This window comes from Ctenocephalides felis, unplaced genomic scaffold (assembly GCF_003426905.1).
Source record: "Ctenocephalides felis isolate EL2017-DRISC unplaced genomic scaffold, ASM342690v1 CF-g0.4_SCAFFOLD_03572, whole genome shotgun sequence".
Classification (NCBI taxonomy): Eukaryota; Metazoa; Arthropoda; class Insecta; order Siphonaptera; family Pulicidae; genus Ctenocephalides; species Ctenocephalides felis.
The window spans coordinates 14,627,473-14,643,303 of NW_020539726.1; the positions used below are offsets into that span (position 1 = coordinate 14,627,473).

General features: G+C 30.6%; 1 protein-coding gene across 1 annotated transcript in view; it reads right to left on the reverse strand.

The window, feature by feature from the left end:
* The window catches only part of LOC113388013, a 274,449-nt gene that overhangs the window by 104,677 nt on the left and 153,941 nt on the right, over positions 1 to 15,831 (reverse strand). Inside the window, 6 exon segments of the mRNA XM_026625420.1 lie at positions 1,045 to 1,131; positions 1,312 to 1,376; positions 3,277 to 3,679; positions 4,975 to 5,230; positions 6,811 to 6,926; positions 7,737 to 7,868. Of these exon segments, the coding sequence (XP_026481205.1) occupies positions 1,045 to 1,131; positions 1,312 to 1,376; positions 3,277 to 3,679; positions 4,975 to 5,041 (622 nt within the window). The 5' untranslated portion in view covers positions 5,042 to 5,230; positions 6,811 to 6,926; positions 7,737 to 7,868.

Here is a 15,831-nt window from a genome sequence, read left to right on the forward strand (position 1 = left end):
CATGAGGACATTTACCACCGGCTGAGCAATCGGCAAGAATACAGTTTCCGTCAACTAAATGATATGGCGGTTGGCATTGGCATTCAAGACTGTTACATTCTAAAAACAATAATATAATAAATTTATTTGTACAAGCAATCTACTTAATTTTAATAAATATGATTTACCATCGCAACTTGAATAAGGATTTCCATTAAATCCATTTGGACATTGACACTCATAACTTCCTGGTAAATTTTTACAAATAGCATTTAATCCACATGCAGGTTTGTCTCTAGGTTGCGTACATTCGTTAACATCTCGGCAAATTCCATTTTCTCGATCTCTTGCGTAACCTTGTCTGCATACACACATGCTATTACCGGTATATGTATCTATTAAGCATTGCTCTCCATCAGGACATGGCTGACCATCTCCACAACCAGAAGATGGAATAACTTTGGCGCAACCTCCACGATATGGATCTCCTTTGCTATTACTTGGACATTGGCAAGAGAAACGCCCCGGTTCGTTGAGGCATATAGCACCAGCTGGGCATGGTCGGCCTGCGCATTCGTCGATATCTGTACATCCACTCGTGTCTGGTGCTCCAGTGTAACCAGGACTGCATAAACATACAGCTTGCCCAGAACTCAACATGCAGTGAGCGTTTGGTCCACAACTTTTACCTTCACATGGATCTGAAAGTAAGTAAATAAAACTTTAATAAACGCATATCATAATCAACTATCAATTTTTTATTTATTCGTCAACGAAATGTTGACAAAATAAATATGGAGTTAAAAATTTGTACATTTTTAGTACAAATTTTATGAAAATGTTTCTACCTGTGCCATAGCAAAAATATTTATCTATTTATATGACAACACTTACGCCTGCAATCTTGACCAACATTTGGTTCTGGACATAAACATCTTTGTCTATCATCGCAAATAGCATTTCCTGGGCAGTCTGAATCTTTGTGACAAGCTTCAGCGCTAACACATCGAATAGTGGGGTCTGGGTCAGGTAAAGTTCCCGCAGGGCATTCACATCTATGGCTACCAGGCAGATTTACACAAATCGAATCCTGGCCACATGCTCCCGGTCTTGTGCATTCATCTATGTCCGTACATTGTCTGTGAGCATCACCTATAAAACAAATATTGACTCATCAAAATATGTTGTAAAAATTAATGAATGAAAGATGACAGGTAAATGAAACGCCATTTATACTTCTACTATAGATGTTCCATTTTTTTATTTTTTAAGCTCATATCTATATATTCCCCTATTTTAAATGAATGACAAAAATAATGTGCATGATCTCACCAGTAAATCCTTCTTTACAGCTGCAGCTATACCCTCCTGGTGTGTTAGTACAAATCGCGTCAGGGCCACAACGACCACTTGGTCCATGTACTGGATCGCATTCATCGATGTCCACGCAACCTGCGGCAATATCTCGAGGATCGAAAGTCCAACCGTCTTCGCAAACACAATACGCTTCTAGAGCATCGGCGCGACAATGCGCGTGTTCGCCGCACGAGACGCGTTCGCATGGTGCTCGGCATGGTACGGCCGGTGGGGATCCTACGTGTCCCGGCTCGCACTCGCAACGGTATGCTCCTAAAGCATAATATAACTTATATATAAAAATTGAGCTCTCTTTCAAATGTCTAAGTAAAACTCGAAAACGGCTAAACCGATTTGGCCAGTCTTAGTCTTGAAAAATTCGGGCCAATTCAGAGAAAGTCCAAAAGGTGAGAAATTATTTCAAATCCGCGTAGAAACTTTACATTTTGAAAATTTTTGTTGAAGCGTAATTTAAATAAAACAATGGACGGTGGCTAATACGTGAAATGTCAAACGTTTTTGACAGATCATGTTCAATTATGTTTAATAGGTTGTCTTATATAAATATTATTTAATAATGATTAAATTGTAGTAAGTAGTTTTGTTTGTAGTTTTATTTGTACACAAAAACGTTATTAAACGGGCCTCAAGTGTTACTATAAACTCAAAATATCTACTTTTTTGAAATGTTAATATGAAAATGCACTTTTTAGCATATTTTTCTCAAACACGGTGCTATGACAGATCTCATTTGTATAATTATATACTCATTGGTATTTATAAAACATTTCCTAGATTATATTATTTTTTATTTATGTTACTTTAATTCAGAACCTAAAATTGGTATCGATCAAAGGGACATTTTGTCGAATAACATTTTCCCAGTTATAATTTTCCTGAATTTATCGAAGAATAGATAGTAATTTATAAAGGTCCGGGGTTAAAAAGGTTCACCACCGATGTGTCAAAAACCAGTAAAGCTAAGCATTGTTCAACAGCAATATTTGAAAGTTGAGGAAAAAAGATGTATAACCAGCTATAACCTTGATTTGAAACCGGTAATCTTTGAAATGGGGGAGATAAACGGTAATTTAAAATTATAATAAGGCTTTAAACCTTTACACTGCTTATAGGGTAAAAAGGTCTAGATAACAAATTTTTGAAAGACATCAAAAAAGCAGCACATGAACGTAGTCAGATAATCGTTCGTTTGATATGTGTTATTTGTTGTGATATAATTGTTATGGTTTTCACAATATAGTTTTTATTTGCTCAAAGTATTTTATTAAATTTACTTTAATTCATCGAATGTTACTTGAAATTTTTCAAAAAGCAGGTCAAAGAAGAAATACTTAATTCATTTTCTATCCCTCATCGCAGAAATTTGAAAATTTTGTATAAGCTCAGAAGTATTATTTACATTTATACACAAAATACAGAATCCAAAAATAATCTGAAAAACTTGAAACGTAATGAATAAGTCAAAAGAACAAAAAAGACTTAGATTGGAATATACCATGTTTTCCAAAGAAAGTGTATAAAACTTCCAGTTTGATTGTATTGAGAAGATATAGTAAAACTAATGGGGCTTATTGTTTTTATAACATCTCATTGTATATAGCATTCGAACAACACATCCCCTTATACACTTAAACTATTAATATTTTTGATTCTTTAGAAATAGTTTAGAATATACCTAACTTAGAAGAATATACGAAACAACGTTTGCCGGGTCAGCTAGTAAAATATAAAACTGAACTAAAGGATTACACACGTCTTATTTTAATTTTATTCACTTGCGCCCTACGGTTTTTATATATTGTTACGTCAATTTCACTAGAAACTGGTATATTTGTCAGTTCCACGAAGAAAGTCATGTCGTAATAATTTTTATTAGCTAAACTATTGCCTTTACCTGGTAAATCAGTACACGTAGCGTGTTCCCCGCATGGGTTTCCTTTACATTCATCCAAATCTACGCAAGCCGCTCCTCGAGCCTCAAATCCTTCTTGACAAGCACAGCTGCCATCAATACACTCTGCATTATTAGTGCAGTCAAAGTTCGACGTGCAGCCAACAGAGACGTCAGTACGTTCGCAAGAGACGCGCGCATCAGGACTGGCAGCGTACCCTTGCGGACATTTACAGGTGAAGCCAGGTTGAGTATTGACGCATGTCGCGTGGGGACCGCAAGGCCTTTCGAGCAGAGCGCATTCGTCGATGTCAACACAGCCGGTGCGCGGGTCGCCAGTGTAATCTGGCAAGCAAGTGCAAATGTAGGATCCGGGTGCATCGGTACATAAAGCATTTGGACCGCATGGGTTGTGTTGGCATTCATTAATATCTAGAAAGAGAAAAAATAATTATTATTACAATTCCATTTTTATTGCTTTGAAATAAATGTAAATAATCGAGGTATTTTTTTATATCGGTGCATATTTATGTGTATATATGTACAAATGTATATACTAGCTTTTATACAAAAACCGATATTTCAGAAAACCGGTTTTCGAATTTTAATTTCACTAAAAACCGGTTTTAACCGGTTTTCGAATTTTATATAGAAAATAAATTTTTGCTCGAATATCCTGTAATTTATCCGCAAATTTAGTGTAATTTAGAGCAGTGTTTGACTGAATTTATTTATTGTTGATTTTTATAGACAGTAAACAAAATTATTTTAATTTTAATTAGTAGAACAAAAAAATAATAGTTTATCTTGATAAATAACTTTGAAAATAATTATTCGTTATTCGTGCATCATTTTCACATATAAGATAATATTTTTGTGATAGTGAAACGAAAGTTTTCGAATAAATAAAAATAATACATTTTTAAATAAAAAAAGTCATTAAATTAAAAAAAAATTAGACACTTGTTGATACATACTTGTTAAAATTAATTTTAGTTTTAAAAACAATTAAGCTAATCTGGGGTATTGTCTGTTCCGAGCAATTTTAATTGATTAATTTTAAACTTTCTAATTGTTTTTTTTGTTTAATAAAATATGATTTCAAAAAACTGAGAACGTCTATCGAATTGCTACTTAGACGTGTCCTTTGTTTATTCACAAAATTGACATAGAAAATGCTTTCATACTTTCGACAAAATTATGCTTAATTGTTTTTAAAGCCTGATATAATAATTCTAAGTTTTTTGTTCTTTAATTTGTGGCTTCTAGGGTATAAAACTCTTTTTTTTAAGTTTGTGTAGAGGAAGTTAGTTCTATAAGAAGAAGTCACACTGATTTAAATTAATATATACACTGGTATAAAAATCTAAATCAATATATACAAAACCTTTCTGGGAACCACAACCATTGCAGACTGATAAGATATCAAATGCTATTGAACCTATACGATTTCAGGAATCAAAACGCTTTCGTCTATCATTTATATTTGGCTATATTTGTCATTTTCCATTTATACAGTGAAAACCGACTTTTTTCACTAAAGAACCGGTTTTCAAATTCCATAATTTTCGCCAAATAAAACGGATTTTAAAAATGGTTTTTGAAAACCGACAAACCTTAGTATATACTAATAATAATTATAATAAAAATAATATAAGTAAGTAATATACAAGTAATAAGTACTTCAAGTATTAGATATTTGAATAAATTTCATCTTATATTTTTACCTGTGCATCCGGTCATAGGATCACCATTATACCCAGGGGGGCACACGCATTTAAAGCTTCCAGCCATATTATGACAAAGTGCATCACGGCCACAAGGCGATCGCGCGCATTCATCGGAATCGTAACAGCCTGCGCCGCGTGCATCACCTTCAAAGCCGGCTGGACAATCGCATTTGTAACTGCCTTCTAAATTCGAGCAAATAGCTCCTGGTCCACATCGTGCTAGTCCGGTTGCACATTCGTCAATATCCACGCACTGTGGGTGAAAAATAGAAACATTAGAGTATTAAACTATAAACATTATATTACATATCATTCAGAGGAGTTTATTTAATCACAACACTCCACAAACAGATACATTTATTCAAAGGAAACAAATATCTTAAAATTAGTCTAATGTCATTTCGAATACAAATTTCTTCAAATTTAACTTGTTTATGCTATGTATAGCGCTAAATATGATGGATGAACAACACCTTTTTTTACTTTATATAATATTGTATAGATGTGTCTTATAAATAGTCATTATTATAAGGACTAAAATCATCGTTCACAGTTTGACAAAATTTAATATTTTGATGCATATTTAGAGAATCATTAAAGTTATAAAAAGATTATTTAATGCAAAATTTTAATTTATAAAATATTGTATAAAAGCCTGCCATAAATTACGTGTATAAAAATATTAGTTCACAATATATAACACTAATAATTATAAATGCAAAAATCGTTGTTCGTCGTGTTTTAAATTTTTATTTTCTGCTAAATGGTTATAAAATCAATTAATATTTTATTTTTAATATTATAATTGCTAATGTGTGATAGAAATTCATTTTAAAAATAATCTGTTAAGTTTGTGATTTAAATTATAAAGAAAGTAGTATACAATTTTTATTAAGTTTTTAATCATGGATATAGCTGTGTATCTATAATTTAAACTTTAAATATATATATATATATATATATATATATATATATATATGATTTAGTAGTTAATTTTGATGTTGAAATATATGAGTGAGTTCTTGAGGGCGATACATCAAACAAAGAAAAGGCAAAGATTTATAAAATAATCTTTAATTCCAAACGTTTCGACATTCAATTTAATGTCATCATCAGTGGATATTACGTTGGTAGGTTACATCTAGAGAAGTGTACACAACACTAGAGATTGGCACTAACATTTATACAACTAACTTGTCAACACCATGCATTTTTTATAATTTTTTGTATGATGTAAACAGAAAAATGATTGTTTTATTTGAAACAAAAATGTAAGTAGAATTATGTAATTTCTGCCACGACTTCTGTACTTTGCGCGTACCGAGGCATGTGTGTACCGAGCACCATACGTTTCGACACATAGTTTTGTGTCATCTTCAGTGGACTCTAGTTTGAAGGCACAGATAGAAATTATTAAATAAAACTAATATATAAGAAGTGATATGGTATGAACTTACATGTAATTGTAATAATCCTAATTATTTCATAATTTTTATGAATCCTAATTATTTATGAAATAATTAGGATTATTACAATTACATGTAAGTTCATACCATATCACTTCTTATATATTAGTTTTAATTAATAATTTCTATCTGTGCCTTCAAACTAGAGTCCACTGAAGATGACACAAAACTATGTGTCGAAACGTATGGAAAAAATAAAAATGTTTTAAAGTCATTGCCCTGAAGACTGAATCTCACATATCTCAACATCAAAATTATAAAAATTTATATATATTCATCTATATATATATATATATATATATATATATCTGTATATATATATATATATTCATCTGAGACAGATATGTTGTCACATCTAATTGCTTACCCCATCAAAAGGATTGCCAGCGTAACCGTCTTGGCATGAGCATGTATAATTTCCGATTGTATTCGTGCACACCGTGTTGATTCCACAAGCTCCAGGTTCGGCACATTCATCAATATCTATAAAAAAAATACTATAAAGTTGCGGATATAATTTTACGCAATTTTGTTATTGCTTATATGCATTAACGACAAAGAAAAACGGATTAAAACAATATATAAAGTTGTGTTAAGAGCTTTTCAAAATTACGTTAATTACATAATTACAAACAAATTCATAAAAAAGTATGTACTATAAAAAGTTTATAATATATATTTATATATATATATATATATATTAATTTATATTTCTAATAATCATTAAAATAAATATATAGAGAAAAATGCAAATTAGAAATCGATTAGATCTAGCAAAAGTTATTGAACTGACGACTAATTTAATTGGGCAATATAAGTGAAATATATACTGATATATGACCTATCCATAAACTGAATGAACTTTTTGATCAGAATTTATTTTACGTAATCATGCTAAATAAATTTTTCATCTAAAAACTAGTTTTTAACTTGTTATAACCGAAAAATTCAGATAAAATAAATAATTGAATGACGCCATATGTATTATGATCGTCTAGGCGAGTTGTTTCATATATAAGATGTCAATATACTTATAATAAATTCATCTTTGACTAGTTTCAGCACAAAGTGCCGTCTGTTATATAATTATTTACATATATTAAATATAAATCCTTTGACAGTTCCCGCACCGAAAGCTACTTCAAAAAATTGTTTCATTTAGCTTGAAGATTTGAAAATGAGCTATATATGACAATATATTCAAGGATTGTTTCTTTAAATAACTTTTAAATAAAATTAATATATATTTATATATGCTTTAATTAGGTATATTTCACAATTATCGCTAGTTACCTGCACAATATTCCTCGCCATCTCCTTCGAATCCTGGGTTGCACTTGCAGAGAAAATTGGCTGGTAAATTACAACATTCTGAATTTTCAACACATCGCGCGGCAATTGCGGGGTCCTGGCATTCATCGATATCTGTAAAATGAAAATTTATATGAAAATTTATAATTATATTTTCTCTTTTCAAAGTGATTGTAGCATTGTTGTTAAATATGATCAAGCATATAAATATATAAAAATTACTATTTTCTTATTATTTCACTTTTGATATAAGATTGAAACGTTTATTAAAATATCTTGCAAATTAATTATTAATGATGTTTGTATTTGTTATGTAATTTCCAAACAGCAATATTAATATAGCAATAAAATAAAACTCAAGGTTGGGTGAGCTTCTATAAAGACGTCATTGATATTTTAATACTTCTAGGAATAAGGTTTTAAAAAACGAATAGGCGGTATTACATTTTTTTTATTTTTTGCGGTTTGAAATCCTATACGAAATAAATTAGAATTTTTATGGGATTTTTGATTTTTGTTTTCATTATTTCCAAAAATGGACCCTATTTTATCTCTCTCTCTCTCTCTCTCTCTCTCTCTATATATATATATATATATATATATATATATATATATATGTGTAATATGAATCTGTATACATATTCTATATATGTAAGTATATGTAATATAAAGTGTTGAGTAATACCCGATGAAATGATTAGACAGAGCGAAATTCCCATTCATTCAGAAATTAACCCGTACATCAGGAATTTTAATTTTGCGTGAGAAACTTCCTAATGAATAGTAATATCTTAACTTTAAATCGTTTAAAAAGGTACAGCAATATAATAATAAAACGAGCCTTTTAGATGAAATAATAAATATTATTGGTACAGTGCATATGCACTGCTTTAGTACAATCATACTCATTATCTTTATGTATGATAATAGATTTATAATAATTTAAATCAAACTAGTGGGGTGTATGGCATCGTGCCTTAAGGCAAATTGCTGGAACTTTCCGTATCCTAACAAAATGTTCAAGGAATACTGAATGTTTTCAAATAGATTATTATAAATATATTGTAACATTGTCTAATATTTATAAGAATTATATAAACTAAATTGCAAAGTTAAAATTATTTGTTTAAGTTATATTAGAACTTTAGTCAGAATAAAAATAAAATCTGAATTATTTTCGATATACAAAAAACTAAAAAAAAAAAAATGAAAAAAAAAATGTTACAATTTTTTTTTCCAAAATCAATTATTTTGTTAAGACAATCAGAAAGTTCTTTGAATCATTTAAATCGGACGCTTAGTTCTCTCAAAAACTGCCATTTTTTATATATTTAGCTCCATATCTTCGAAATGGCTGGGCCTGCCTTAGCCAAAAACTAATAAACACTTCTCCCAATCATTATTAATTGAATGTTTTTTAGATCATTCAAATCGGATACTCCGTTCTCTCAAAAAGTCGATTTCTATTTTTTGCATTCTTAGCTCCGTATCTCCGAAACGGCTGGACCTGCCTTCGCCAAAAACTAATCAGCTCTTTTCCCTATCAATAGAAATCGAATGTTTTTTGAACCATTCAAATCGGTTGATCCGTGCGCCCGAAAACGTGACTGGAAATTTGTATCCATACATACATACACACACACATCCATTTTTTCTGAAGTATGCCAAAACGTTCAGAAACCTTCAAAACGTCAAGAAATGTAAAAATTTTCAATTTTTCAAAAATTTTCGGCCCATTACAATAACTTACCCTACGGGAAGTTAATAAAGATAAACTTCGATTCAAAGACAAGATTTCTAACTATATTTTTGTAAGTACTACTAAATAGATCAAATAAAAATTTTGGTTTATTATGCTGGTATATGTACTTATATTTTCCATATATGAAGTGAAAATACAAAAATTTTTGAGGTGCATTCAATAACTTTCTTGTTCAGTACATATTTATGATACCTAATATTACTCGATTATATATCTTGGCAGTTTTATGTCTTTTTATTGAGCTTTACTAGTATTAAGATGTAGAAACAATTCCAACATATTGTTCAGGCTTTAATAGTAAAATGCAATCGACCCTAAATGGATTTTATAGTGCTTTTGTACAGTTAAGGAATTTTTGTTTGATTTAATTTTCGCCGCACATCCACGCTATTCCAATGATTATATCGAAACTTTTATTATGTTTCTTCCAAGTGTCGCTCAAGTATCCAGTGTTCATTTTGATAAGTTTTGTGAATCCATTATTTATTTGAGCAGTACAGCAGAATCGATTGGACATACTATAAAACCTTTTATTGTTTATTTTCAAAAATGATTAATACATAAAATCGAGTAGAGGGGTTAAAACTACTATAGCGCTCTTAAGCCGGGATTATCAGTGTTTGATCTTAGACGTTCAGGAAGCCCCTCTGGGCCACTTTCAGCTACCGGTCGCTGTCGAACCTTTACATGCGTATTGCCCGGCCATTGTCCGGCCGTTGATCTCCGTCGTAGCATAGCTTTATGACGCGCGAATCGACGGCTTACCCATAAGCCGGCGTGTTTGTCCGGCCCCAAAGCGCTAGCAAACCGCACCGCGCACTCTACGTCGATAGCGATTCTTCGCACGGAACATGGATTGCAAGAAGAGGCCGTTTGCGCTTGCACGCCGTCCTATGCCCGTTAGCTTCTACGCGGAAAAGCTTAATAGTGGCGAAAAACAGTCAAGCCGAGGAGTATATGGAGCACATTTTCAGAATAATTCTTATAAGTAACTAGTGGTGCATGGCATCGTGCCTTAAGGCAAATTGCTGAAACGTTCGGTACCAAAAATTCAAACTAGCTATAAGTGGAATTCTGTCCTATGGCAATTAAGGCATCGTGCCTTAAGGCAAATTGCTGGTACTTTCCGTAAATAAACATAAAAATACGTAAAAAATTATTATTTTTTTAAAAACGATTAACATTTTTTTTTACTTTTTTCATTAGATCTCCGAAACCGCTAGACCTGCCTTTATGAAAATTTGATCGGTTCTTCACCTTGTCAATACAAGTAAAATGTTTTTTGAATTATCAAAATCGGACACTCCGTTCTCTTAAAAACTGAGTTACCGTTTTCGGCACTTTTTGCCCCGTATCTTCGGAAGGGCTAAACCTGCCTTCGCCAAAAACTAATCAGCATGTCTCCTTATCAATACGAATCGAATGTTCTTTGAATTATTCAAATCGGTTGATCGGTGTTCCCGAAATCGTCGACAAAATTTTGTATCCGCACATACATACATACACACACACATACATCCATTTTTTCTAAGGTATGCCAAAATATTCAGAAACCTCTGAAACGTCGAGAAATGCAAAACTTTTCATTTTCGATTTTTTTGCGATTACTATAACTTGCCCTACGGGAAGTTAATTATTGAACAATTAAAACCTTTTTAAACCTTGAAAAATTAGATTTTCGAGAATTTTGAAATTTCCTCGAAATTTTCCTTTGCACAGCAATCGCGCTGAGTTAGCAGAGTAGAGACGAAATATCGAAGCGTGGAAGCGCCGCGTCGCATACTAACCGATAAACAATGATACGGAACCCATACAAATGTAAACAAAATTTGTTTTTATTATTGAAAAGTTTATAAATTATCTGATTATTTATTTTGATGTGTATATCTCTAATGATCACTTTTAACCGCCAAATGGCTTTTTTTACTTTCTATATCGTATCTCCGAAACCGCTTGACCTGCCTTTCCAAAAATTTTATAAGTTCTTCATTTTGTCAATACAAATAAAATGTTTTTTTAAACTAATCAAATTTGACGCTCCGTTATCTCAAAAATTAAATTACTATTTTTGGCACTATTTGCCCCGTATTTTCGAAACGGCTGGACCTGCCTTTGCCAAAAACTAATCAGCACGTCACCTTATCAATAAGAATCGATGTGTTTTGAATGATTCAAATCAGTTTATTCGTGTTCACGAAATCGTGGACCAAAATTTGTATCCAACAAGCTGTAAGTGGAATTCTGTCTTAAGGCAATTAAGGCATCGTGCCTTAAGGCAAATTGCTGGAACTTCCCGTACTAAAACTTATTTTTTTAAAAACCATTAACATATTTGAAAAAAATTTACTTCGAAAAAAAATAGATTTTTGAGAAACTATAATTTTGACAAAAAATTACTTTTTAATTTTTTTTTTATGACAAAATTTTTTTGAAAAGAAAAATGTTTTCTTCATTTTGACATATTTTGGAAATTCTGAACTTTTTTTCGTATTGCTAGACCTGCATTCGCCAAAAACTGATCAGCACGTCTCCTTATCAATACGAATCGAATGTTTTTTGAATTATTCAAATCGGTTGTACCGTGTTCCCGAAATCGTCGATGAAAATTTGTATCCGCACACACATACATACACGCACACACACACATACATACATTTTTTCTAAGGTATGCCAAAATGTTCAGAAGGTTTTGAAACGTAAAGATATATGAAAATTTTCATTTTCGGTTTTTTTGCGATTACTATAACTTGCCCTACGGGAAGTTAAAAACACAGACACACACACACATACATACATCGATATTTTCTAAGGTATGCCCAAATGTTCAAAAGCCTCTAAAACGTAAAGACATGCAAAAATGTTCATTTTCGATTTTTTGCGATTACTATAACATACTCTATGGGAAGTTAAAAATAAAAATATGATGCTATTGGTTTTTTTTCAGCAACGCAATTGTCCAAAAATCGCTGTTTAATTGCTAATAATGCAATATTTAAAAACAACATAAAAATGCGCATTATAGATAACTTATTATTAGAAATATGCATTAAAATTGTAATAAAACATAGAATCACTGTAAGTAATAAAGACCTCTTGAAGCTTCAACTTATAAATGAAAAACAAAACTGATTTCAAGTCAAGTATGAGACAAGTCGGAGACAGGGTGAGGCAGCTTTCAAATAAAATTTAATATGGGTTGTTAATATTAAAATAATGATGCGTGGAATTGTGCTTTAAGGCAATTTTTGGAGTAATTCGAGCAGTAATAATAATCGATACTCCATAAAAATTGATCAATGAATTATAACAGTTGTTTTACATATTTTCATAAGAATATTATAAAAATTATTTAATTTTATCATTGATATATTATATTGCGACGACACAAAACACATATGTAGATTTACAAGAGATGTGAACATATATAAACAGAACCTAATCGAGCTCAATTCGAATGAATCAAATCAAAGGCCTTATCTTATATTTTTAATATTTATTTCTAATTACGCCTATAAATATGTTAATTTCGGATATGTTCTAAGTAAAAAATGACTAATTATTTAATTTCAATTTTAGTTTATATGCAGCCGAAAAATATTGCAATTTTTGTGCAGATATGTTTCAGTAAATCTTTAGAATGAAGGAAAATATGTGCTACAAATAATATCAACTTACTTCATCTAATTAATTTCTTTGAATCTGAACAGCATGCAATTATGCAGGCTGTGGAAAAATATCGCATTAAAACGCCAACGCATTATGATCACACTAATTGCTAATTTAAAAGCATTTCTATAATAATAATATACAAATATAAAATACCTATGTTTAGCAAATGAAGGGTAAATATTCTTAATAATTAATGTATAATTAAACATTAATAATTAGTGTACGAAATTTTATGTGTAACAGCTACCTAAAGTTAGTAACATCACTTGTAACAAACACAATAGCAAAATATCAACAAAATAGTAAATGCACTATAATTTGAAAAAACTAAATAAAAGTATTAATAATAATTTTGCAATAATGTTTCTATATAATTTATGTATAACTTCATTTATATTTTATCTCAATATTTTGAATTAAATAAAAATAACAAAAATGATTAAATATTAGCAGTATTCATGCAATACTATATTTTTCATAAAATTTGAATATCAAGGCTCATTCGAGGTTATGCCGCTGTTGAGTTTTAAAAATCTTCCCCGATAAATATTAGCTGCATCAGCTAAGGTGAAAGCCATAATTTCCAACAAAGTGCTAATATCAATAAGCGTTTCACATTTGACAGAATCTGACAGCTCCGTTTGAGTTTTTATTGTACCGAGAGAGACGTTAACGAGTTTCATAAAATCAAACTCATCATTATGATTTATGATCTTCTAAATGTTGACTCTTGAAGTCAAAGCACGATTCCTGACAAATCTTTTGCGATAGTATTACATCAAGATTTTATTTATAATTTATTCTCACGAATACAAAATCTAAATGGCTGTAGTTCTAATGTCCGGATGTGAGTTATAGCTTTATCAGAAATCTCCGAAGTTTAATCGACCATTGTAATCGGTTAATAGTGTTTGAATATACAATTTATCTATTATTTATTATTATATTACTTCATTAGCATTAGATACGTTGACTCTACAAAAAGATCTACTAGTATTTTTATTCCGTATATATTTATTTGAGCCTCACATTGAAATAACAATGTATTTTTTAATCAATCTAACATAAATAAAATTGAGCATTTTAATAATATAAATTTACCAGAAGAAAGAACAAGAGCTTTTGCAAAATAACTAAAATTATATAATATCCATAAAATGCTTGTACCAAAAACGCAAAATATAGTAATGAAATAATTAAAAAATATTAATGTACTTATTAAGATTAAATCTATAAAATTTATCTTCGATTTTGAAAAAAAATCTATTTTGTTAAATAATACCAGTTCCTCCAACTAAGATTTGAGGAACCAGCTAAAATGTATATATTACATAAAAATATTGTAATTCATAACAAATTTTGATCACAAGGTGACTTATATTATAGAAATCTTATGAGAATTCGATTTGAACGAACATAGTCTCTTATTTAGTTCTCTGTGAATTCATTTGAAATATTGTACAAATACAAGGCTTAAAATTATGTAAACAATAACAACTGAGACCGGCGCAATAATTTTTTATATGATAAAATTAATATTTAAAATATTTTTATTTTATATCCTATCCTATACTAATTGCCATTCTGGTGCGTGTTAATGATATCTGATAGTGTTTCTTATTTCGATCAAGAAATAATAAAATTGATTCACAAATATATTCAATTTCTCACTCGAAAAAGAAACGAACTAAAACTCGAAAATTGCGCAAGATCAATAATAGTTCATTAGAGTAAATTTAGCACGAAATCTCGTGCAGAAAATCGGCCCAACCTATTTATTTACAACCGAAAAAATTTTGCTTGTCCACATTCAACAGATCCTGTCTAAATCAAAAAAAGTTACTTCGAATGATAATTTGAATAGAAATAGAGACCAGTGCCAAAAAACCTTCAATTTTTTGACTCCTGTCTTAATAAAAAAAATAGTTACTTCAAATAATAATTTACTGCCAATATGTTGCTCCCAAATAGAAACCAGTGCCAAAAAACCTTCAAATTTTTTACTCCTGTCTTAATCAAGAAAATAGTTACTTCAAATAATAATTTACTGCCATTATGTTGATCTCAAATAGAAACCAGTGCCAAAAAACCTTCAAACTCCTGGAAAGTAATTAATCATAAAACATCGAACCCTTAGATATAGATATCAAAATTCAGAACGATTTTTTGCCCTTTCTTTACTGGACACAGTATATGACAACTTTGTTCAACCAACACCAATTGGGGCTTACTGTAATAAGCCACCTCGATTCTTTCATCTTCAAATCTGTTCAGTATTACAATTCAATTTCATTCAAGTATGTTAATTATACGGTGGTAGGTTTCGACCCCAAAAGCTAAAAATTATGTGAGTATATTTATTATTCAATTTGGAATAATTTTTTTCGGACATTGCATTAAGTTCTGTATCATAAACAGGTGATTATACTTTTAGGAGCACTCCTTCAAGTGCAATGCTGTACTATGCATTCGCGATCCTTAGCGTTACAGTCAAGTTCTCACCGAAAATTTCCTATATTCGCAACAAACTTTCGCATCGATTGAAATCTTCGAGCTTCTCATATTAATCACGTTGTTCGCGATTATTGTACCGGAGCATCTTCAGATAGAAATTGATAACAAGCATTGTTAGACAGCGGAACAAGA